Raw genomic sequence first — 26,130 nt, 5'->3', positions numbered from 1 at the left:
TGCGGTTGACAGACAATTTGACTAAAAATGACCTTTTAAATAACTTCCAAATTTTGACTAAAGTAAAGGAAACGAAATTTTATTTATTTATGTTCTTATTACTCTTATTTCCTAATTATTATTATTATTATTATTATTATTATTATTATTATTATTATTATTTTAGGGGAGAAAGGAAATCACTTAAGGGGAAGGGACAAAAAGGGGTAATAAGACCATATATAGAATAAAGCTAAGTAACTTGTAAAAAAATATTTATTTATTTTATATATTTTTAGAATATAAGAGAATGACAACGTTGGGAATTTAATTAAATTAAAACTATATGAAAAACAAAGTTAGGCAAAATAATACCAATAAGAGTAAAAGGAGGAAAGTTTTAAATTTGGACCTTGAGCCCAAATTTTATGACCTGTCCTAAATCTAAAGTGACCCAAAGATGGATCTGGGCCCAATTTCAACAAAGTGGTTGCTGGAAATTGTTAAGGCTTTTGGGCTTATTTACCTTGGAAAACCAGCATATACATATATGTATATCGCTGTATATGAGTCGCATTTCAAACGTTTTTTCCTGTATTATCCCTGTATATCGACTTTGGCCTGTATTTTTTCTGCATTTTCCAAGACATGTATGTCGTACATTCCAACTGTATACGAGTGTATACAACTAGTATATCAGCTGGTTTTTGGCCTCCAGGGGGCTGGAAAATTAATTTCCAACATTACTTTGTTGCCTACAACCTGTGCATCAGCTTCACAATTTGCAATAGGGCTGACTCGAAATGACTCAAGGAAATGCAAGAGGAAAAATGGAGTCCGAATGGACACGAGAGGAGTTCACACTAAACTCGGATGCGAGTAATAAGGAAAGAAAAGAAATCGGTCAGTAAATGAAACTCATAAAACGGCTTATGAAGAAAACACGCCAAAAAATGACAAAATTGTATATATGTAATATAATATAGAATCAGTAACCAAACCACAACAAATATACATATTAAGAATTTATATGAGCTAATGGGAAAGACCAAACATTAAGATAGTAAGAAATACTATTTATTGGTGATGTAAAGCTAAAGACAATACAATGAATATGACTCAAATTTTAACACAAAATGCACATGACCCATGATTTGGACGTTATACTCATGTTGACAAAGGACATATACATTTACTACAATTAGGCTAAAAACCAAATAGTGATAAAGGCATCAAGGAGTAGGCTACATGCTAGTAAATCATTGAAAAATTGATGGGGAATACTAAATCGATGGAAAAAATTAAATTATAAGGTATCATGGCACCTAAAACAGTAAGAAACATATTCAAACAGCCATTTGAATTAGCCCGCTTTTAAAAATAATAAAATTAAAAAATAAAAATAAAAAATAGAACAAAGGCAAAACAAGCTTGCCTCAAACTAAACATGTTGTATATGAATACACACGCACATAATATGAAATGCAAAGGGAGGGGCTGGTTTTCCTTTTTCTGGAAAAACATAAACCATACACATGACGCAAATCGAGTCGGTGTAGCTCCGACTACGCACACAAGGTATAATACTAATAGAAATCATGCTTCAAGCGATCCTAAAGACTAAACTCCGACAAAACCAAGACTTACGATAATTCAAATTCAAACAGATTCGACTTGAAAGTGTAGGAGCATTTTGAACATAAAAAAGGCGAAAACAATATTAAACCAAACATGAATCTTAACCCCAACATAACTTTATATTTCTATCGACACAATACAAAGAGGACAAACACACACGGAAGGTTGAAAGCTAAACAACAAGCATATTATAACGACTAATACATCAACTAACCCAAAACTCTTAAGCTTATTTGAATAACATGCTTTAACCTTAGTCATGAAAATATTCTATTTAAAAAAATGAAAAAAGAAAAAAACAGAAAACCAAAACGAAGCCTACAACATTTTACAAACCTTAAACTACAGCGAGCAGAAACCAAATGAGAAGAATGAGAATCGACAGAAATTCATGATTTCTGTAACAAACGATATATCAAACGACTTAGTCTAAAGGAGAGTTCACCTTTTTAGGGCAGCGATACTGAAGCAATGACAAGTAGAGATGGGCAGCAATGACCTCCACCACACCAACACGGACAAGGAACACAGAATTGCGAAGAATGGCGACCCAAAATAGGATTCAAGAATAAACTTGGTAGCAAAACGAAACAGAAAAAAACTAGGCTACAATTCACTATCCTCTCTTCCTATTTCAAGTATTCAGTAAGCTTTTCCTTACCTTCTAACACCTTGAAAATCCAAGACAAAACGTCCAAGGACGTTCATGATTTCCGAGAAGTTGGTTCAGAGGGGTGTTAGCATGCCTTAGCCTATTTTTCTAACTTTTAGGAGTCGAAAATGTACATAAATTGGTGGAAGATTGGCTAACAGGCGTTTAAGTTGTTTTATGGTCAAAATGTACAGGTACGACTCCTCAAGGACAAACCTAGGGCCCTTGAAGAGGACCCTAGCGTTTGAAGCAACACTGCCTGGCAGTGAGCATCGACAGGACAGAAGATGGACCGTGTATGGACCAACGGGGCGTCGATGCCACCTCTGAACTCATCGACCCAGTGTAGAGGTGCAGGCTACGTTCCGTGTGTGGATCGACGGGGCGTCGCTGCTATCATCGTTCCACACTTAGCCAATGCATGGAAGTCCCTCGCCTGCACAGTATCTGAACTCATCGACGAAGTTCAGGACGAAAGGGGATGGGTTTCATAGACTCACAAACGGTCCGTCGTTCGGGGTCTCGTCTGTGTGGGTCGAGTTTTCCGCCTAATTTAAGTTTGTTTCACTTAATTATTTAGGGGGTTAGGTGATTTAATTAGGGGTTAAGGGAGTCTAATTAAGATGATTTAATACCCAATACAAATGCTCCAAACCCTCATTAATCTAAGACAATTCTAAAATATAAACTTTCATCCTTCTCTCTTCTTTTTCTCTCTACTTGAACTCAACATTGAAAACTAGCAAGGAGAAGGGTTTGGGGGCTGGAAAGTGACGAATTCACCATCAAATTGTTGTCAAACGTTAAGGTACAGGATCTAATTCACCTTTGAGACTCTTTCCTCAATGGTTCCTTCAAAATGAATTTCAAAAGTTGAGTTTTCTTATGGGTTTCATTCAATTACGAAATTTAAGTTATGGATTGAGTTATTAATGATTTATTTAGGTTATATTGAATAGATTAACTTGAATTTCAACTTAATTGTGGTAATTGTAAGTGGTTTGGTCTAAATTGAAGAATATGATCCTCCATCCCTAACCCTAGTTTGTGATATTGATCTATATTGTATTGTGATCATTCAATTGACTTGGTTGTTTATTAGATTACTATCCTATGGTGTTATTATGAATAAATTAAGATGAATTATAGGACTATCATGCTAGTTCTTGAGATGTGATTTAGGTTATGAAGCATATTGTGAAATTAGCCTATGTATTTTGTCTTAAGCTATAATCTAGTGTAGAATTGTGTTATAGAGATGCAATTGGCCTTGTTATATTATTTCTTCTCATTGTGTGATGATGCTACTCCCCTAGTTGGGTTGAGTTAGTAGTTGATGGTAATACCTTGATGATGAACTATAAGAAAGACTTGGTAAGTCTTAGAATCTCAGTCTTTACTTCCAATTGTGATTAATTGTGGTTAAGTCATGATATTATATTGGAGTATGCCTCATATTATGATTGATAGGATGGTATGATAATTGAATTGAAATGCCTTGATTATGGTTGTTAGGTTGATAAGGATGTAAATGCTATAAGGATAGTGATGTATACCAATATGCCTTAGTATGAAATGCTATGTAATGTGTTAACCTCACGTATATGAATTGTGATGAAAGGACTATACTCATGCAATTCTTATTGAGCTATTAATCATGATGATTATACAAGGGATAGACCCTATGACCTAAACTAATCTATGATTGTTAATTAAAGGCTTAAAGACATTTCAATAAAGGGACTTAGCTTAGCACCGAGTGAACTTGACAATGGGAGGTGATGGCTTCCCAAAGAGGAAGATTCGCCCTATAGTTCTCTATGAGATGTTGACTTCCCAAAGAGGAATACTCATCTAATAGATTCCCACGAGAGGAGGCCCCAACTACCAAGTGCTATCAAGAGGGAATATACTATCTCTTAGTTCTTGAACTATGTTGCCCCCATAGGAAAACTAGCTAGTGGATCCACCTAGAAAGCTACATTTGTGTTTGGTTCTACTTTGGCCGGTAGACCACCTTCCATCGGTGTAAAGTTTTACAACACCGGATTCAACACTTAGCTCATGTGGTCTATGTCGGCTAAGGCAAGTGTTTTCTAAAGTAAATTAAAGTAATGGATTATAAACTAACTAAGGTGACTTGAGAGGTTTAACTTATCCTAGGTAGGGGTATGGGAATCTACCTATGCCTTGCACTAGTTGACTTTGATGGAAACTTTAGGAAGTGATATTATGTATGCATATGATAATGATGTATATGATGATAATATGTTTATCCTACAATGTAAATGTCTATATATGATGATGAGTATCCTCTTGATATATGTAGTTGAACTATATTGTTAAAGTTGGACATTTGTTATGTTTTTTTGTTAAGTTTACTTGGTTGAGCAAGGTTATGGGGCTTTGCTTGGTCATTGCAATTGTTGACTTGATAAGGATTCATGAGTGGTGGTCTTACTTATTATCATATGATTGACTCTTATTCATTCTTGTGATATTACTCCTTGATGATAGGGTTGTAGTAAATCATGGTTTCAAGTGTGTTAGGATAAGTATTACTTGTTGAGATAGTAAGCATGTTTGGTTGGTTGATATGACTTGTTTTGTTTTGCACTAGGTTCTTAAAGGGGAAAAATGGCATGTTTTGACTAAATGTCCCTTTTTAGCTCTATTTGTTTGTATATGTGCATAAGGTCTGATACTTAGTACATATGGAGTACTAACCCCATTTTCTTCCTTTTCTCCCAAACATTTTAGGTTCCAGTTGTTGAAGAGTTTGGAAGGCGACATTGTTGAAGGCTTGGATTCTTTCTTTAATCCAAGTAGGGTAGGTCCTCAACCTCCGAGGGCAATTCCATCATCTAGCTTACGGACTTGTTATGAATTTAATGACTCTTTCATTTCTTTCCTTTTTAATTGAGTATTTTACTTTCATATGACCTATTTGTGGTCTTGTTGGATTGATGTAAGGGCTATGCCCATATTGTGATAATCGTTTAGATGGTATGAGATGAGACAAACATTGAGACTGTCTTTACATTTTATATATATGTATGTACAATAAAAGTAGAAAGCTATGTAACCTTCCTATACGAAGGGTCAATGTATACTCGATATGACTACATACTATGTGTATGTAGAGGTGTATGTAAACCTCCAAGTAGTAATAACTAATGTTTTAAATTTTTCCGCATTTTTCAACCTATGAATGTAATGACATGCGGCTAAGAGGCTAGTCTTAGTCCTTGAAAAGGACGACGATGCCGGTTACGTCTAGGGGGTAAACCTGGATGTGACATCTCTATGTTTTCTTGGCTAAAAAAAATCCTCCAACCCCAAGAAAATCTCCCAAAAAAATCACCTTCGGACCAGTAAACCCAACAGATTATATAAAGATTATATAAATGAGGCATTTAGGGCTACGAAAATTTGGAGGGAAAGGAACAAAATTCGGTTTTCAGGCCCATGAATTTAAAATTCGAAATCAAAGTCTTTCATCAATTTGGATAAACACCCTTTCTCTGGCGTCTAAAACCATTCCGAAAAGGGAAGGGGAAATCGACGGCTAGGATCGACCTCCCATCCTTGGCGAGCGATGTGGCTTCATCTCACAGCCACTAGGACGAGCTCCCGAGTCTGTTATCTCTGAATTCTCTGCATAAAGGCAGTACCAAAAATGAGGGAAGAGTCGTTGAAATGCCTTCTGTCTACTTCTGTTTGGATCGTTAGTTGTCATCTTTTGGAGTGAAGTGTGTTGATGCGCGTAGGGGTTAGCGGTGTCACTCACGCGTCCTTCCGTCCATGGTCTGTGTATCACTGTGAGGCACCTACTATCGGTGCTACTTTTGGAAAGTTTCCGCTTATGTAATTTTGTTGGAGAAGAGAGTAGGACCAGGTTTATAGGAACATGTGGGCTGGGTCAGCATAGTTGGAGGAAATGAAAGAGGAAACCTGAAATATGAAATGGAAGCCCAAAATTGGTTTTTAAATGGGTCCAAAGAAAGATGGATGTTCGAGTGAATTTTAACAAATTAACCAAGTCGAGTTGATTAAAAAAATTTAATTAAAACTTAAAACCAAATGAATACACATTAATTAATTAACGAGATTCTTGATTTTGACAAGATGAAATAAATAACTTAAATATAAACTAGAGGCTCAAAATATGAACTACTTATTTAGCCGAAATTAAACATAATAAAAATATTAAGTAAAATCAAAATTCTTTTGAGATGGTTTTCGAATAAACATAAAATAAACTAATCGTATATGCAATTACGCAGAACCTATATACTATCTAAGAATCAAAAATCAATAAGATTAATAAAAAAATAATTTAAAAGGTATTTTATATCTTATAAAAATTAATTATTGCAAAATCTCTTAGAATTAAGAAACTCGTTAATTAATTCTCAACGGGGAGAGTCAAAATTGGGTGTCAACAACTGTCCCTCATTTTACTTGGATTGATGCAAGAAATTCGAGGAAAATGAAATTGACCAAACCAGTTTTGACCGACCATATATTCATCTTCTTGGAAAAAAGGAATTCTGTAAGGATTTTAAGAAATATGGCTGAACCCTGGAAAGAGTTTCCTACATATCTCAGGCTATATGAGAATTCAGGCCACTAGTAGTTCGATACGCTTGATTTAACGCACGATTTTGAGATTATTTTAGAGGTTATCTCAACACTGAATCATCAAGGGTTCGAGATGCTCGAGAATAAGATTCAAGGGCGAACGTGAGAATACAGCCGAGTTTTCAACATTGAGCCCGCCTACATATTCTTAAACCCAAGGAATCAAGATTCTTGTAGTTCGACTCAATCGGTTGAAAAAAGAATCTATTATGCTAGATAACCTTTGGTTTTGGACAAATGACAAATTAAGTCGAGTATGAAAAAGAGGCTTGTAACTTCTTAGCCATGAATGTGGTGCACTTCACACTCATAATTCAGAACTTGCACGAACATAATTTTCAAAGCTCTTGGTGTATTGTCACTCAGATTGGAAACTTGCTTCTGGCAATATACAATTTCTAGATACGAGACCAAAACTGAGATATCTAAGAAAACCCCACACGTGTTCTGATAGGGGTGTGGTTTGATTGTGGTGGAAGTCGCTCCTCTCACGTCCTAAGAGTTTTACACTCCTCTTTGGACTATGTCACAGTTCGCTGCTAAGAAAAAGTTCCACACTATGCTGCATCCTTTTTTATGTCATCCGCACCTGTGGTGTTTTCTTTTTAGGAGAATTCATCCTTTCGGATGCTCTCGACAAAGAAAGAGATAAAACTCATTAGCATAAAATGCAGTTCAAATGGAGATAGTATCTTTTACCATGTTGACACTTAATTGTTCTCCTTGAACACTTAATGTCAACTCCGTTCGGTTGGCGTAAAGTAGATAAAGCTTATGTCTTACGCTTGCAATGTAATCTTCAATGTACTATTCATTTGATGTCAACATAAATAGAAGTTGATGCAGTGTTGATATTTCTCATAATGTCGTGTTTGATGATCCTCTTGGTATTCACTCTTGTCAAATAAAAAAATGTGGTTGATGTTGAGGGGTAAAAATTTCTCTTGGGATGCACGATTTCCTTCTCTCGCAGTGCACGATTTCTCCTCTGCAATACATGACTTTTTCGTGATGCATGAATTTTCTCTCGCCGTGCATGATTTCCGTAATGCATGAATATCTTCCCGCGATGCATGAATATTAACTTGCGATACATGAATAGTAACTCGTGATGCATGATTTCCTCTAGGGAATGAATATCTTCCCACGATGCGTGATTTTTTGCTGGGAATAAATATCTTCCCGCGATGCATGAATATTTATTCGCGATGCATGAATATCAACTCGCGATGCATGAATATTTTCTCGCGATTCATGAATATTTTCTCGCGATGCATGAATATCTTCTTGCGATGCATGAATATTTTCTCGCGAGGCATGAATATCTTCTCGCGATGCATGAATATTTTCTCGTGATGCATGACTTTCAGTGTGGCATGAATATCTTCCCGCGATGCATGATTTTTTGCGATGCATGAATATTTTCTCGCGAGGCATGAATATTTTCTCGCGATGCATGAATATCTTCTCGTGATGCATGATTATCTTCTTGATGTCATCCTTGATACCAAATGAAGACAGTGCTTCGATCGAGCAACATAGTGTCTTCTAGGTGCCTTCTGGATAGTGAAATCGTCTTAATCGACAACACAAAAAAATGAACCTCAAGGTAGTGTGATTATCTATATTGAAAATACAAATAAAATGACCCTCCTGGTAGTAATACTATCATGTCTGATAATATGATGTAGATGACGTCCTTGATGAAAATCGTAAAATCTTTTTCCTGGGGTTTTCATTTGATTCATCTTCGAACATAGTTGTATCTTCGCTATATAATTCGTGCTATTGGGAGTTGGCTGAAACAATGTTGTTCATAGTTGTATCTTCGCTATATAATTCGTGCTATTGGGAGTTGGCTGAAACAATGTTGTTCACATTCCCAGGTCTTTGATATAAGCAATACAAAATAATTCTTGTGTCCGCAGAAAAATTGTAAATTTTGGGAGAGCTCTTTGCCCCCTTTACTTCTCCATATTCATCGATCGGAGGAATTTGCTGATTTCAGAGCAAATCTATAAATCTGCGTCAACAATAAAATCATTATTTTTAATATGAATTGAACTTTGTCGATTTCTTCAGTTGTCTGCTCCTTGTCCTGCTATCTTCGGTTGATTTTTATGATGTCCCGACTCTTGATAGATAAGACAAAATATTTTATGCTAAAACAAATCAAACACAAAGGGAAAATTTAAGAAATAATTTTTCAAAAAGTAATATTTTTTAAAAAAATGTTATTGCCAAGCATCATGTCACGTCAGGCTTAGAGAACTTCTTTGAGTTTGATACTTGGAAGTCCATCTGATTATTTGCTAGAAAGTACTCAGAGTCACTCTAAACCACCGATAAAACTATGTTGAAATTTTGAGGCCATCCTCAAAAATTCTGTCCTAGTTACATGTCTCAGCTTCTCTTCAACAGTCGGTGAGTAAATCGCGGAATTTTTGAGATCCTCTCAAAAATTCTATCCCAGTTGCAAGCTTCAAAGTGAGTTCAGTCTCGACTTGTCGATGAAAAATCTTCTTCTCGATAACTTTTTAGTCCCTCTCAAAAGTTCTGTCCCAGTTTCTATTGTAAAGAGGAATAGAAATCTTACAGGAAATATGACCAAACTATTGTGGCGCCTACGTATCCCGTTAACGCAGGAATCACATCAAACATAGTTCCTCTCAAAGGTTAACAATAATAAGAAATTTACAAAGAAACTGACTGAGGCTGACATAGGTCGCCTAGGTATCTCCTTTTTAAGAATTCAGGTCAAACGCAGTTCAAATACCAAGAAATATTGAAAGGGATAAATGGGGTGACCGAGGCCAACACAGGTCATCTACGTATCTCACAATGAGAATTCAGATCAGACGTAGTTCATTACAGGAGGGATAAAATTCCAAACAAAGCGATTACAAGAAAACAAAATGATTACAAGTAAATGACAGAAATGCAAATTGAAGCTTCACACATAGTATCTCTTGACAGCATCTGATTTAATCTTCGGCCATGTGGAGCCATCCATCTACGACAAGACCAAAGCACCTCCTGATAATACTTTGCAAACCATGTAGGGTCCTTGACAATTTTGTGCAAATTTTCCTTTGTACTCATCTTAATAAGGAAAAATGTGCTTAAGTACTAACTGACCAATTTCAAAATTTCTGGCTCTGACTCTCCTGTGGAAAGCACGAATCATCCTCTGTCGATATAGTTGACCAAGACAAATAGCAACCATTCTCTTCTCATCAATCAAGGCTAACTGGTCGATCATCTTGCTGACCTATTCAACATTACTCAACTCAGCTTCTTTGATGATTCTCAAAGACGGTATCTCTACTTCAGCGGGTATGACTGCTTATTTTCCATATATTAGAAAGTATGGAGTAGCTCCAATCAACGTTCTGACAGTCGTTTGGTATCCCAATAAAGCATATGGCAACATATCGTGCCAACCTTGGTAATTGTCAATCATTTTCCTCATAATCTTCTTGATGTTCTTATTGGCGGCCTCTACAGCTCCATTTATTTGAGGGCGATAAACAGTTGAGTTTCGATGAGTAATCTTAAATTGCTCACATATTTCTCTCATCAAGAGATTGTTGAGATTTGCACCATTATCAGTAATAATGGACTCTGGTACTCCAAACCTGCATATCAGATTGTTACAAACAAAATCAGCTACAACTTTCTTGGTGTCCGACTTGTACGAAGCTGCTTCCACCCAATTGGTGAAGTAGTCAATGACAACCAAAATAAATCTATGTCTGTTAGAAGCGGTTGGCTCTATTGGACCGATGACATCCATTCCCCAAGCTACAAATGTCCAAGGTGAAATCATGGCATTGAGTTCGTGAGGCGGCACTCGGATCAAATCACCGTGCACTTGACATTAATGACATTTCTGCACAACTTGCAATAATCATGCTCAATAGTCATCCAAAAATACCTGGATCGAAGGATCTTCCTATCCAAAGTGAGTCCATTCATGTTCGTGCCACAAACTCCAGCATGTATCTATTCGATAAGCTTCGCATTATCGACGCATCTGAAAAGACCTAAATCTGGAGTCCTCTTATAAAGGATTTCCGCACTTAGAAAAAAGTTGAGAGCCATACGGTGTATCGACTTCTTTTAGTTGGATGTTGCATCTCCAGGATAACTTCCGGTCTCTAAGTACTTCTTTATATCAAAATATCATGGCAAACCGTCTCGTTCCGCTTCGAAATGTGAATAATGAACTGGATGTTCTTTCAACTCTATATCCAGAGAGTCAATATGATCAGTAACCAGATGTTTAATCATTGAAGCGATGGTGGCAAGAGCATAGGAAAACTTCTATATATATTGCACATACGGTGTGATCTTCGGGTTTTTCACGGCCTATTCTCCTTGAACCTGATGAATCAACAAATCTGAATCTCCGATAACTAGAAGTTATGAACATTCATATCGATGGCCATCTTCAACCTAAGAATGCATGTTTCATATTCGTCCATGTTGTTCCTGCAATTAAACAAGATTTTAAAGCCACATGATAGTTTTGATCAGATTCTGACACTAAGAACGCTCCAATACCTCTTCCTTGGTTATTTGCCGCTCCATCAAAGAATAACCTCCAACCCGGATATGCTTCAGAAATATCTTCACCACAAACGATACTTCTTCACCGGAAAAATAAGTCTTTAGCGGTTCATACTCTTCGTCGATGGGATTTTCTGAAAGATGATCAGCCAAGGCTTGTGCTTTTGGCTCAAAAGCATTTGCCATTTAGCCAACTTTTCGGTCGACATCGCCTACTGGAAAATATAGTTCAACGGGTCCATTATGGAAATGTGATATGTAGAATAAGAAGACAAATAATGCCTCAATTTATGGGCAATCCAAGTTAAAGCACAACATGTTCTTTCCAAAAGAGTATAACGGGAATCGTACGGAGTGAACTTCTTGATTATGTAATAAATAGCTCGTTCCTTCTTCCCTTTCTCGTCATGTTGACCAAGTACGCATCCAAATGCGTTATATGAGATAGATAAATATAGCAACAATGGGCTCCCTTATCGTTGAGGAACCAACACTGGTGGAATAGACAAATAATTCTTGATGGCATAGAAAGCAGTCTGACATTTTTCAGTCCACTTTGTCAAAGCGTCTTTCTTTAACAGCTTGAAGATAGGCTTACACACCATAGTTGATTGAGCTATTAACCGATTGATGTAGTTCAACCTCCCTAAGAAACTCATCACTTCCTTCTTCGTTTCCACATATCTATGGGCGAGAGTCTATAGGACGATAAAGTTTCCCTTCATTTCTACTCCTATGTCGTGCGGTAGAGTAAATATTATGATTATCCTTCTTATGAGTTTCCTTGTGTTTTCTCGGAGATGAATACTAGGAGGATGGCAACTAGAAGGTTGGAAGAGGAGAAGGTGAATGAGGAGGTTCCCCCTCAAGTTGAGCAAGTTGAGCAAGTTCCTCAAGGTGGCCAAGGAGTTCAAGGTGCTCAAGATGACCAAGTGCCTCCCCAAGGTGATCATATTCCTAATGTGAGAGGAGGTATTGAGGTTCTGGAGATGTCTAATAGGGAGATTAGAGAGGCTTTGATTGCTATAGCCCGAGACGTGACTATGCAAGCTAATTTGAATATGATGCCTAGGATTGTGGAGAGCACTATAACATCTAGGTTTAGAGATTTTGTGAGAATCAATCCTCCTATCTTTCTTGTCTCTAAGGTAAATGAGGATCCCCAAGTGTTTCTTGATGGAGTGTACAAAGTTTTGAGTGATATGGGGGTTACATCTAGGGAGAAGGCGGAGTTGGCTTTGTACCAATTGAGGGATGTTTCTCAAATTTTATAGACTCAATGGAACAATAACAGGCCAGAAGTATTGGGTCCTATTGAATGGGAAAAATTTAAGGAAGCTTTTCTTGGTATGTACTTTCCCTGAGAGAGGAGAGAAATTAAGGTGGAAGAGTTTATCAATCTCAAGCAAGGTAATATGAATGTTGAGGAAAACTCTTTGAAATTCTCAACTTTGTCTAGGTATGCCCTTTCTCTTGTGTCTAATCCAAGAGATGAAATGAGTCGTTTTGTGATGGGGGTAGCTGACTTAGTGGTGGAAGAATGTCGCACCGCTATGTTGCATGATGATATGACCTTAGCTAGACTCATGGAGTATGCACAATCAATTGAAGAGTCTAAACTTAGGAGGATGGCTTGAAGTTTTAAAAGGAGTGGTGCTAGTGATCAAGAGCAAACTAGGTTTAAGAAGAAGGTTCAATCTCAAGGAGAATCTAGGAGTGCTAAGTTCAAGGTTGAGAAAGGAGGTGGTTCCAAGGATGGCAAGCCTACTTGTGCAAATTGTGGAAAGAAACACTATGGTAAGTGTCTATTTGGTACCGGGAGTTGCTTTAGTTGTGGTAAAGATGCGCACAAAGTGAGAGATTGTCCAATGATTGCTTCTAGAGGTAGAGAGGGTAAACAAGTTGCTCCTAGTGTTACAAAAGATGATGCTTCAACAAAGAGGCGTTTCTATGCACTCCGTTCTAGGGTGGAGAAGACGGATGAGAAGGAGAGTGATGATGATGTTGGTAAGTTCTCTTTATTTTGTTAAGATATGAGTTCCTTCTAAGTGGGGGAGTATGGTTTGTAGATAGGATAGAAGTCCTTCAATTTGTTGCTTGTGCATGATGTTTAGGAGTTTGGTTGATATTGAATTTCATTTGCTTCTTGCATTGTGTGTTTTATGAAGCCATTATTATGTTGTAAGATGTGTTTATATGATGTTGTTTTGCATATAAGCATGTTTATACCATGAATTGCTTAGAATGTGGATTTTTTAAAAATGTCTTTAAAATTCACTGTTGCATTAAAACTGCATGCTACCATATTTTTGAGAAAATGACTAATTGATTCGTTTGCCTAAAAATATCGTAATGTGGTTATAAATAATGTATATAAGTAGGGTATTGAGTATAAAATGAGTTTTTACTATTTGGATTGAAGAATGTGAGTTTAGTAGCATAATGAGTTATATAATTGTTTTCTAGTTTCTTGATGTGTTATGAATCTCTTGATTATGTGAAATTGATGTTTTCTTGTGATTATGTGTTTTATGGAATGGTTATTAGCTTCTAGTTGAGTCTCTAATCTTGGAAGTGTTCGGAGAGTGGCAAGTGTCATTCGAGGACGAATATTGTCCAAGTGGGGGAGATTGTAAGACCCCAAAAATGGCCTAAGTTAACTAGATCCTAACATGTTTGTATTGATTTTCTAAGGTCCTAAATATGTCTAATATAATGTATAGAGGCAGTAGCTAAAGTATTAAGGGTGTTGGAAGTCAAATGTCAAGGGACGACTAAGACGTTCGATGACTAAGTCACCTAAATGTCTCTTATGTGGTTCTATGTGTTTATGTGTGTTTCATGATGTTTTAAGTTTCTTAATTGACTTAATATAGCATGTATAGTCATTGGTTAAAGTTTCGTGAAGTTTGGAGGTGACATGACCAAGAACGTTCAAGGTGTTCGAAAGATATGCCTTGAGTCGACCTTGTACGTCTAGGTGAGTGTCGTCGAGTTTTACGTGTTCATTTTAGATGAAATTCATGTGATAGGTTTTAAAATTATATACGGTCATATTTGGGTTGGAAACGTCCGGGAAATAATGTTCCCCAAGGTTCACCAAAGGGTCCTTGAGGAAGGACCAAAAATCAATGTGCAGGTTGTCCCAGACAGACCTTGGAGAAGAAGCAGTCAACGACCATTCGTGGCTGTGACGCCCCGTCAAAGGGTCCCGTTGTGATGGACTTAGCCTTGTATGAAGAATGGAAGCTTGTCCAGCCACTGTTGCCACCGACAGAGGCCTGTGACGGCCCATCGAGGTGGTGACGCCCCGTCAAGGGCAAGTCGTTGTGCGACCTGTTCTCCTGCGCAAGTCTGTTACCAAGTCAAGGGATGAAATTTAAGTTCACCCCATTTCTAAATTAAGTTCTGGACTGTTTATTAAGGGTTATTTAGGTATTTTGATCAAGTATATAAGGGGTAATCACATGAAGACTCCATTCTTCAAAATCATAAACCCAAAACACTTAGAAAATATCCCTAAACCTCCATTGTAGTCCAACTTGAAGAGGCAGCTTGGTGAGGGGTTTTTGTGTCGAAATTCTTCATCAAAGTGAAAAATTATCATCCTTGAGGTATGGCTTTTGATCCTTGAAACTCGTTTCATCAAGGAGCCCAACTCTTTAGATGTTTTTCAAAGTTTTCTAAAGTGAATTGTCCAATTTCATGATTCTACCATGGGTTCTTGCATAAATGATTTCTAAACATTGAATTATGATCTAATTGATATTTTATTGGTGATTTGAATCTAAATTACCTATGAACCGACGTAAATTGATGAACCCTTGTTTTGACTACTTATTGGGTTACTTGATATTAAGCTAATAATGTTGAATTGTTATGTAGTTTCTTATGGGCTTTCTAATAATATAAGAATTGTATTCAATTGATATCTTATTGATCTTATATTGTTAAACCTAGATTGAATTGATGTAGATTCATTGAGTATTACGGTTATTGCTTTGAATTATTGTTCATGGCCATGGGTAAGGGCCTTGTGATGTTGAATTGGTTGATTTGGCATTGAATGTAAGTTTGGATGAGGGGGTGAAGGTATCATGCCCCATTTTATTTAATTTGATATTAATTATACTTATATTCTATTGTGATTTGTATGGTCCACTTATGGTGGTGGTGTTATGTGTTTTACTTGCAATTGACGTGGCCTTGTCGGCGTTACTTTATGCAATATGATGAGCATGGACTTCTTGGAAACTACTTGAAGCAATGTGGCCATTTGTGTAGTTGATTATGTGAATCATGAAATTATCTATCTACATGTGAAGTCATATGTGTGTTCTTCTACTTATGTTGCCTTAAGTGATCATGTTAGACTATGACTTTGACATTATGAGTATAGTGTTAGGGTTAAGTCTTGGTTATTCCTACTTGACTTTGTGAGTCTATGTGGAGTAAATTCATGATGTTATGATGATATATGGGATGACTTGAAGATATTAGATTGTTTCTTGGTGTTTTCTAGAATGACTTGCATTATGAGTTAAAAGTGAAGTATGTGGTATCTTGTCTTGGTTGACTTGTGTCACTTGCTTGATGTATATATGATTATGAATATGTGATGTATTGGTTTAGGGTGTTAGTACTCTTAGTCTTGAATGTATGAATGACATGTGACTTTAAAAGATGATATGAGAGTCTATTATGTGAAAACCTTGACTTAAGGGTAAGGTTAAGATTGTTGAAGCGTAAGCCGTAATGGTAACCTTCATAGTAAAGGAATGATGGACTTAAGGTTAGTTGGATGGAACGGCATCATATTAATCCTTAGGAAAGTCATCATGAGCTTCTTGTCGCCATTGTGAGGTAGCCCTAGTGGACCTTCCTTGGTAGGGTAAATGTGATTGGGTTATGAACTTGTTATAGGACCCTTTTATATGAACCTTAATGAGAATTGATCTATGAGAAGTAAGGCTAGCACCGAGTGAGTATGGTAAGGGAAAGTAATTCTAGTTAAGTATGAGACTAGATTACAAAGTATGCCCTTCATATTCCTTAACCATGTGCCTACATGGGATGTGTCTAAGTTCTACCATTGGCAAGTAGAACAACCTCATCGGAGTAGGATAGAACTCCGGATTTCATGTCTAGCTATCATGGTCTATGTCGGTTATTGCCTATTCCCATCATATGGAATACCTATTAGCATTAGAGGAGTTTATGGAGTTTAGGTGGTGGTATGTGACGCTATCTAGACAATGCACAATAGACTTTGAAGGTGTTATGTGGAGTTCCTAGGACTCAACTTCCCTTTCTTGCCAAATCTCATCACCCCTTTCATGGTTGAAATTTTTAAGTACACCTTATCACCTTCTTCAAAATCTAACTTTCTTCTCCTATTGTCGGGATAATACATTTGCCGGCTCTAGGCTGTTTTCAACTGGATCCTTATGATATGAACTTTCCCCAAGGTCTTATAGATTAAGTCGTGACCAAGAAGTGAAGACTCGCCAACTTCAAACCAACCAATTGGAGATCTATATCTCCTACCATACAAAGCTTCAAAAGGAGCCATGGACATAGTCAAATTGACTTAAAAACGACGCGAACGAATCTGGGAAGTGGTTGCGCATCACGGGGGCATTTCCAATTATTCTTTTCTGAAATCCGGGTTGAGGCAGTGAGCCTCATGAAGGGCCCGCATCGCGAGACACTTTTTTCCTACCAAGTGCTGGCTGCGCAATGCGTGGGGGCTATCACATCTTGGCTGCACGCAGGCTGCTTTGACAACTTGCTCACCAATGTTTGGGTCCTCCTCAAGGACTCTTTGGGTGGTCCTTGGGGAGTCGTTACTGGACGTTTGGACCATATATACTATATTTTACCTATTTAAAGTCTTTTTACAAGTTTTAGACTCCATATAACACTCCCAAATTCTGACCAAACATAGAGACGTCTACTAGTTAATTACGCTAGTTTCCGGACGTCAAGGTTTTTCTTTAATGTTTTGGCTCTAATACTTCCTATTTGGTTTCAATACATTAACTTAGGCTTAAAAACATTGTTTTTAGTCTTGGTTCATCATATGAGACTCTACACTAAGTTATGAACTTTCAGAATTGTTACATCTCCACCTTTTTATTTTGACACCTTAATGTCACCTATAATTCAAAGCCTCATAATAAGTGATGAATGCCGCTAAAGTGGTGGGCTCCATGTGGTAATGGTCATTGTTTTACAACAGAATTTGAATTTTGAGATTTATCAATTAAAAATGGATTTTTGCAATACTCTCGGTGAAAACAAAGCTTTACCTTTTTTTTTTCTCTAATTATTATTAAATTTTTTATATAAAGCATCTAAGAGGGATTTAGGTGTATTTTCCAATTCCAAAGAAGAAAGACTTTAGAGTTTTCTCTTCTTCATCAAATCAACGTGCATCTTCATAATTTTTAGTGTCTGCGTCTGCTTCATTCACTTCAATCAAAGCACAGCCATGACAGTAATTTTCTTACTGATATCACTCTTCGATTTCACATTTCATCTTCTCTAACCTAAAGCTGATCACAAATTTTCATGTATGATACATATATGTGCTCTTTCCAGCTCTAAATTTTGCTTCTCTTTTTTCTCGTTTTGCAAATGATGCAGGATTCGTCGGGGACGACACTAATGGATCTGATAACATCAGACCCATCATCCACCTCAACTTCATCACAGTCGACGACTGCTCCACCACCGATAATGCCTCAACAGTCGGCGCCGCCGCATTCCGCATCCACAGATCGGAAGAAGAAGGGAACATTGATGCAGATCCAAAGTGATACTATTTCTGCTGCTAAGGCTGTTCGTGCCAACATTATGCCTCAGAAACAAAAGAAAAAGGTCATTTTTTACATATTATTTTATGACTCTAAATGCTATACTATTATTTCGAATCACATAATTATCTATCTCTGACACTGTCTAATTTGAAATCAAGCTATGAACTTTTGTTGTCAATTTTTTTACATCTTTTACTGGTTGCACTTTCCGTTCAATTGGTATCCCATTACCAATCGTTAAATTCCTTTATATACATTTCTAACACAAGCCAGATGTTTGAGAAAGTGTTAGGGAGAAGGCAAAGACTTATTTGTATTATTGAGCTGGAAAATCTCGGTTTGACTTCCAATGTCTAGTTAGTTGTTATTACGTGGAAAATTCATATTAGATTAGTTAACTTGAACGTGGTATCAATTGAGATCAGTTAAATTCATTATACTTGTTCGGTACCCAACTTCATCAGTTGTGTCAACACCTTAGTTCAAGATGGTCGGCCTCTGCTTGATATGTTTGGGAATTAAGATAAGTAGTTTTGATTAGTTTGTAAATTGGGTTCATTGGTTTGTGTTTTTCATTTTCCTGCTCCTCAGAATAGCAATTCCCACAATCTTCATAGTCATAGCTCGCAGAGAGACAGCTTAGCTCCAATTATTGAAAATATTTGGCCCTTACCGTCAATTTACTCTTGCATTACCAAAGAGACCAACATCATTTGTCAATGTGTTAGTCTGAATCCATTGCAACATTAACAATGTTAACTCCTTCTTCCCACGGTTTGTGTAAAAGGGCATTCAACAGTAACAAGTTAAAGAAGAGGATAAGCATGGATTTATCACCCAACGTAATGCATACAAAGTCACCAGATAGCTTATCAAAATGGTAACAGTATCTGCAATGCCCCTTTCAGTCCATTCTTCTTCAGCATAATTTCCTGATGAATGGGAGAGAACCACTGTGTCGGCTTGCACCAGTGGAACGAGTTCCCAAGCGAGACCCGTCTTGGTCACAGTAGATTCATGTCCTTCTCCATTAAAGTCGATATTCACATGATAGGCTAGAATATAGGAAATAACCTCGGAAAATTGGATGCAAAGAAATCCATCAAGAGTACTACCAGGAAAATAAGAGCTCCGGAAGCACTTGAAATATAATACAAAAGCTCCAGAAGCGCTTGAAATATGATACATACAACAATCCCAAACATGCTCAGACTCTTCGAGGCTAGAGTTATCTACCTCGAAGGGCTGATGAACAGTTTTAGAAGCTCCCTCTCCACAAATGTTTCCGGTGCTCTTACTATCACCAATTTATAACCTTGATCTTTTTGATCTATAGTATAACTCTTCAGCATTATCAAATCGAGTACAGTTATAACCTGCCTGCAGCTGCACATTTGTTCAAGAGGATAATATAAATGAATAATTTTACTTTCTTGCATAATTCATCCTTGTTCATAATTGTTCTTATAAACCTTTATTGCGCACAATGCACAATCTTATCGCGGCTATACTCATAAAATAGTTCTACCCCTTTGTTGGTGTTATAGAAGGAAAAATGCCCTTCCAGCTTTTGGGAATTTATATTATAGGACTAGACCTAGCTAACCTAAATGGTGTACATTTTTAAGGTAATGGGACATATTGTCTTTGACCAAAAGTTGTTTGAATATCTTTGATCTTTTGTGTGCCTTTCTAGTGTACCTGATTCAATTTGCTTTACTTTTTTTGTACAGCCAGTTTCTTATGCACAACTTGCAAGGAGCATCCACGAGCTAGCAGCCACGTCTGATCAAGTACATTAGCTTTCTCACTTTGTACTTTCCTCTGGAAAATTCTTTCTTTAATTGTTCTCTTTTTGTATGTGATTAATTGCAGAAAAGTTCTCAGAGGCAATTGGTTCATCATGTTTTCCCAAAATTGGCAGTATACAATTCTGTTGATCCTTCTCTAGCACCATCTCTTCTTATGGTATTGCTTATGATCATTTTTATCCTGTTTCTGCAATTCATTTGCTATTTCTTCCCGGATAACAAAAAACTAGAAAGCATTTTTGAGTTTGCAAAACTAGAGAATAATACCAGAAGAGGGCATACATTGAGTATTTCTGACTTCTGATTTACATGAAATGGTTTAATGGTCGAGCTGTGATAAGTATTTAGAGCTTGAATGCTTAATCTGTCTTGAAAATTTTGACTATCTGATGTAAATATGCATTTTGACTACTTATTTGTCTTGTTTCGTATTTAGCATTGCCTTTGATTCAAGAAGGTATATATAAGTTTTAACCCAAAAAATTTTCTGTTGTCTATTCTTCAAAAAACAATTTGTCTGCAGTGAAGGATTTGGTAGTTGCAGGAGTTTACCACTCTGAAAATGTTCTTTTCCTTTTATTTGGAGAAGATTGTAGATTATTCTACTAAAGGAAAGAAGTGATTTATTTTTTAAAAATATCTTAGAGCTTCCTTAAGCAGACTCTGGATCAGTATTCGTATCTTAGAGCTTCCTTATGTTATTCTTATGCTGGACAGAATGTGTTCTTATAAATCTGTTAAGCTTTATGAAAAATTTACCCCCTCTTCTGTTTCTTTCATTACATCACAGCTTGATCAACAGTGCGAGGATCGAACTGTTCTGCGTTATGTCTATTATTACTTGGCCCGAATTCTCTCAGATAGTGGTTCGCAAGGTGTAAGCTCAGGTGGTGGGATTCCTACACCAAACTGGGATGCTTTAGCTGATATTGATGCAGTTGGAGGGGTGACAAGAGCTGACGTGGTACCTAGAATAGTAGATCGGTTAACATCAGAGGCCTTAAATGAAGATGTTGAGTGTAAAGTCTACTACTATTATTCACTTACTCTGAGTTGCAATTTCTATGTTTTATAGTTCTTCTTTCTAAAACAATCATCATATCACTTTTTTTTTTTGAAGTAATACAATTCTTTGAATGAAGGGTGCTAAACCATCTGTAAACAGTAGTATATCAAAAAGTAAAAAAGCTTATAAAATGATATGTTGTTCTGCAGAAGTCACCCAATCTTATCTACAAATAAGAATTACGTGGTGTACAAAGCAGCATTAAGGGATAAGAGTCTGCTCATTAGTTGTGCAAATCATTCTCTGCTCCTTCTAAAGCTCGCATATTTCTCTCCCTTCAAACAGTTCACATAAGTGCTAGAGGAGCCATATCCTCTTTCTTCTAACAATCTTCCCCATCGAATCCAAAGGTGGAATTAGTAACCACCCTATTTCTTGATGTTTGACCTACTGATTCTTAGGGCCACATAAATAGGATGCATCAACCTGAGATGTAAGAAGCAACATTTTTATCTCGATGTTTGACCTACTGTGATTCTTTTAGCTTGTTGCATTGCTTGAACGCAAGCCTTTTGAATCCTCCTCAAAATTATTTATAGGTATAGAGTGAATTCTTTTAAACTGAATATGCTCCCTGCAGAAATATAGTTGCTCTGCTGTCAACTTAATTGTCAAAATTTTTGCCATGCACTTCCATTTGCACATGCCATTATTTGCTTCGAGCCTTGCTGCTAAAAGCAGGTCTATAAGTTATGAACCAATTCATTCTCTAAGATCTGTTGTCAACCAGGAATTTCTCACACATGATGTTAACTTCTGTATATCATTCTTAGGCCCATTACAAGCAGAACTTTATTAATCAGATAATTTTTTTTCATATGGTTGTCTTTTCTCACACATGAAGTTAACTTCTATATATCATTTTTAGGGCCATTACAAGCAGAACTTTATCAATTAGACAAATTTGTTTCATATGGTTGTCTTTTTGTTTAACTGGATGAAGTTGGTGATGCTCCTTTGTCTTTTTGAAGTTCATGCACGACGTCTTCAAGCACTAAAGGCTCTTACATATGCACCTTCTAGCAGCCCTGAGATAACACAGAAGTTGTATGAAATCGTGTTTGGCATTCTAGATAAGGTTTGTCCACAAATCTATCTTATTATCTGCTCCTTTTTACATTTGCGTTGAAAAAATCCCGCTCTTTGTACCAACATCATTTTACATTTGGATTGAAAGAATTCCTTCCTTTGTACATTTAGCTTCTCTTTCTTGATGAATTTTGATAGCTTCTCTTAAACAACCTATTTCATATGATTTCACATTTTCATTATTAATGTGGGTGAGGCTGATCTGGTACATATTTAGCATATATGCTGTATTGTCTCCAATTTATTTCAGCCCTCTTTTTCCTGATAAGTCAGTCCAATTTATTGTTCCCTGTTGTCTCTTTCCTTCTCGTAAAGGAGTAGGGGGGGACGGTCCACTGTTTTGTGCTGGAAGTAATTGAGATTTTTGACATATTTAAATTAAGCACATCAAAATCAGATTATATGATATTCAGCTGTATTTTGTTATTTACCTGAAGGGATACAGGCATGTTGCGAAATTCAATTTGAAGTAACAATTAAGTTTCTGCAGGAGGTGTCTACATTTACTTTCTACTAATTGCTAACCTGAAAAACTGATTTGTGAAAATATATTATTAATATAACAGAAGGTGAAGGACAGAGTTTGTCCAAAGAAAATTATTGAAAATATTAACTTTCTAAAGGGATATTAATCATTACACGATAGTTTTTGAGTCACCAAATAGAGATGAGTTCGTATAAACGACTGATTACTGTTAACTCACAGATCATTACTTCCTCTATCTCGTTTTATATGATGACGTTAAACTGGATACATTATTTAAGATGGTAATTTAACATGTATATATGCAACATAATAAAATAATAATGTAATGGCTGAAAATAAGTCTAATAGAGATAACATCGCATCAATGTTCAATATCTGAACAGTTCCAAAATGGGATAGGTGTCGTATAAATTGGGACGAATATTAGTTGAACTTTTATTATGTTTTGAAGTTTAAATGCTAATTCTTATGGTAGTATCTGGGGAACTTGTGAATTTGATTTGCTAAAGGCAGGTCTTACCCTTTTCCCGGTCCTAGTTTGCAAATTCAATCCAGAATCTTCATAGTGAAGCAACACAAATTTTTAGTATAAATTTCCTGCTTTCATCTACATACGCCTTTGTTTTTGGACACAGATGCTCATGAGAGTCTAGTTTTTTCCCTCTTTCAGCAAATTCTGTGGACCATAAATATTTGAATATCCTTCCCCTCAATATTCTTATCTTCTCTAGTGATGGTAATAATTTGACCTCTTGGTCAACCAAACACTTTGGAACTCATTACCCTTTTAACAATTATAAATTCCGAATGCTTTTTTTGCCCAATCGTTCCTAATTTTCTTTGTTTTTGACTCTATGAATATGATTTACGTGTTGGTGAAGTATAATTGAATGCTTTTGGTCTATTAAAAAAGGAGTTAAGAGATGTTCATTATGATTTACTTTTTGTCAAAGTGAACTAGAGTCCTAATGGGGAGATACTAATAACTAAGAGGCCTTGGAAGTACATGTTACCTTCTCTAAAAAAACCATTGTCAACTACATGTTCCTTTTTTAAAAAAACCATTGTCATTTACTTACTTAGGCTCCAGTCAGTTGTATATTATATTTGTATTAAGGATGAGAGAGGCAAGGTGTTGGTGAAGGAGGCTGCCACTAAGCAAAGATGGCAAACATACTTCCACAAAATCTTAAACGAAGTAGGGGAGTGATACATTGTGTTGGGTGATTTGGTGCACTGTGAAAGACATCGGGCATCGTAGGTGTTAGGTCGAGGAGGTTAAATGTGCTATTAGTAGGTTAAACAGAGGAAGAGCAATTGGACCTGATGAGATTCCGGTGAAATTTCGGAAGAGCACAGACAAGTAAGGTAGGAAGTGGTTGACTGGGTTGTTTAATGTTATTCTTAAGAAAACAAATGCTAGACAAAGGGAGATGGAGAATAATGGCTCCACTGTACAAGAACAAGGGTGATATCCAAAATTGTAACAACTACAAGGGTATCAAATTGCTAAGCCACACCATGAAGGTTTGAGATAGAGTAGTGGAGATGAGGGTGAGGAGAGGAGTGTTCATTTCTAGGAATCAATTTGGATTTATGCTGGGACGATCGATCACTGAAGCCATCCATCTTGTGCGGAGATCGGTGGAAAAATATGGAGAAAGAAAGAGGGATCTACAACCTATGATGTTCAGTCTTTGAAAATTGACGAACTCCTGAGGGATGTCCTCTGGAGGTGCTTGGAGGTTAAAGGTGTCCTGATGGCTTATATTAAGGCGATAATTATAAAGAACACGTATGAAGGAGCCAAGAGTCTTGTAGAATGGTGGGAGGAGACACAAAACACTTTCCAGTTGAGATGGGGCAACACTAGCACCAGGGATCAATTCTTAGCGCTTTCTTATTTACCTTGGTGATGGATGAGTGGACGCGGTATATTTAGAAGAAGGAGGTTCAATGGTGTATGTTATTTGCGGATGACATAGTACCGATTGATGAAACTCGTGACAGAGTCAATGCTAGATTAGAGGTTTGGAGACAAACTCTGGAGTCCAAAGGGTTTAGGTTAAGCAGGACAAAAACTGAATATTTGGAGTGTAAATTCAGTGTGATGGTGGATGAAATGGACGTGTAAGTAAGGTTTGCCACTTAGCATATCCTTGAGATGGAGATTTTTTAAGTATCTTGGGTCCATAATCCAAGGTAGTGGAGACAATAACAATGATGTCACACATCCCATTAGAGCGACATGGATGAAATGGAGGCTTGCATTTGGTGGCTTGTGTGATAATATGGTACCGCCTAAACTTGGTAAGTTCTATAGAGTGGTACCACTTTAACTTGATAAGTTCTATGGAGTAGTTATTTTTTTTTGAAATTAAAAGTTCTATAGAATGGTTGTTAGACCTTCCTTGTTGTATGGAGTGGAGTGTGGGCCAATTAAGAACTCATTGTTGAGAAGATGCATGTTGCAAGATGCGGATGTTGAGAGGGATGTGTGGACATACTAGGAGCGACAAAATTAGGAATGCGGTTATGCGAGAGAAAGTGGGAGTGGCCTCTTTGGTGGAAAAGCTGAGGTAAGCAAGATTGAGATGGCCTGGGCATGCGCAGATGAGTTGTGTTGCTGCCCCAATGAGGAGGTGAGAGAGGTGGGTGGTAGAGGGTACGTGGAGGGGGTAAAGGTAGGTCGAAAAAGTATTGAAGAGAGGTGATTAGACACGACATGGTGCAACTTTGGATTATCGAGTCATGAATTAGATAGGATGGAGTGGAAGTTGCGTATTAGGGTAGAATTGCTAGTACGTCTAGAGTGTTGTCTTGCCTTGCGAAGGTTCCGTGTAGTTATTGCCATATGTTGTTTATTGTGTTTCGATTATCAGACTATTTGCTGATGTTTCTGTTCTTTCTTATACACTTTACTCTGCTTTCCTTGTTAACTAGTAAAATTACTCGCGCTTTGCGCGGGAATTTATATCATGTAATTCATAAAATAATATTTAAAACCTGTCCTTCATTAAAACTAAAACACAATATTTTACTAATAAGATTATGCAGTAACGAACATTAATAATGTAAAGGAAAATGAAAATTATTACATATCATTTATCTTTAACAACATAAGCATAAATTTATGACTTGAAAAATGATACTTGGATCTGTAACATAAGCAATGGTGTCATTGAGCAACTCAACAGGAGCAAAGTACACGAATATTTAATTGTGTAGAAAAAGAAGAAGAAGAAAAAGAAGAATAAGAAGTTCAGATTTTTTGTTTTATAATGAGAAAAAATCTCTATATTTAACAAGGGTAGTGTGAACTACTATTTGTTGCGCCTATTGGAAAGATCACAACTATTGCAACCCTTCGG

The 26,130-nt window shown here is 36.8% G+C and overlaps 2 protein-coding genes across 4 annotated transcripts in view; one reads left to right on the top strand and one right to left on the bottom strand.

Moving 5' to 3' along the window:
- Window positions 1-10,184: 10,184 nt before the first annotated feature.
- LOC107019513 (uncharacterized protein K02A2.6-like) lies at window positions 10,185-10,709 on the bottom strand. The gene is made up of 2 exons (XM_015219988.1): window positions 10,358-10,709; window positions 10,185-10,255 (listed from the first exon to the last, which is right to left on the bottom strand). The coding sequence occupies exons 1-2, from the start codon at window positions 10,707-10,709 to the stop codon at window positions 10,185-10,187; spliced, it is 423 nt and encodes a 140-aa protein (XP_015075474.1).
- A 7,130-nt stretch (window positions 10,710-17,839) lies between these two features.
- LOC107020375 overlaps window positions 17,840-26,130 on the top strand; it is a 67,435-nt gene continuing 59,144 nt past the window's right edge. For 2 of the 3 annotated variants that reach the window (XR_001456864.2, XM_015220716.2), the window contains exons 1-6: window positions 17,840-17,984; window positions 18,134-18,367; window positions 20,040-20,099; window positions 20,182-20,274; window positions 20,908-21,136; window positions 22,155-22,261. Coding sequence is in view for 2 of the 3 variants with exons in the window: in XM_015220716.2 (XP_015076202.1) it covers window positions 17,979-17,984; window positions 18,134-18,367; window positions 20,040-20,099; window positions 20,182-20,274; window positions 20,908-21,136; window positions 22,155-22,261 (729 nt within the window). In the remaining variant the exon portion in view is untranslated. Of the gene's footprint in view, window positions 17,985-18,127; window positions 18,368-20,039; window positions 20,100-20,181; window positions 20,275-20,907; window positions 21,137-22,154; window positions 22,262-26,130 lie in introns of those variants that run through there. The other variant, XM_015220717.1, reaches the window with a different exon arrangement.

The sequence above is a fragment of the Solanum pennellii genome, chromosome 5, assembly GCF_001406875.1.
Source record: "Solanum pennellii chromosome 5, SPENNV200".
NCBI lineage: Eukaryota > Viridiplantae > Streptophyta > Magnoliopsida > Solanales > Solanaceae > Solanum > Solanum pennellii.
The sequence above is the reverse complement of the archived record's forward strand: the minus strand, read 5'-3'. Positions and strand labels throughout refer to the sequence as shown.

Excerpts from the sequence above, each read along its gene's own strand:
- LOC107019513 (XM_015219988.1), bottom strand. The coding sequence starts at position 10,709 with ATGGATGTCATCGGTCCAATAGAGCCAACCGCTTCTAACAGACATAGA. Across the intron at positions 10,256-10,357 it reads AATGATTGACAATTACCAAG|TCATACCCGCTGAAGTAGAG; the intron begins GTTGGCACGATA and ends GAAAATAAGCAG.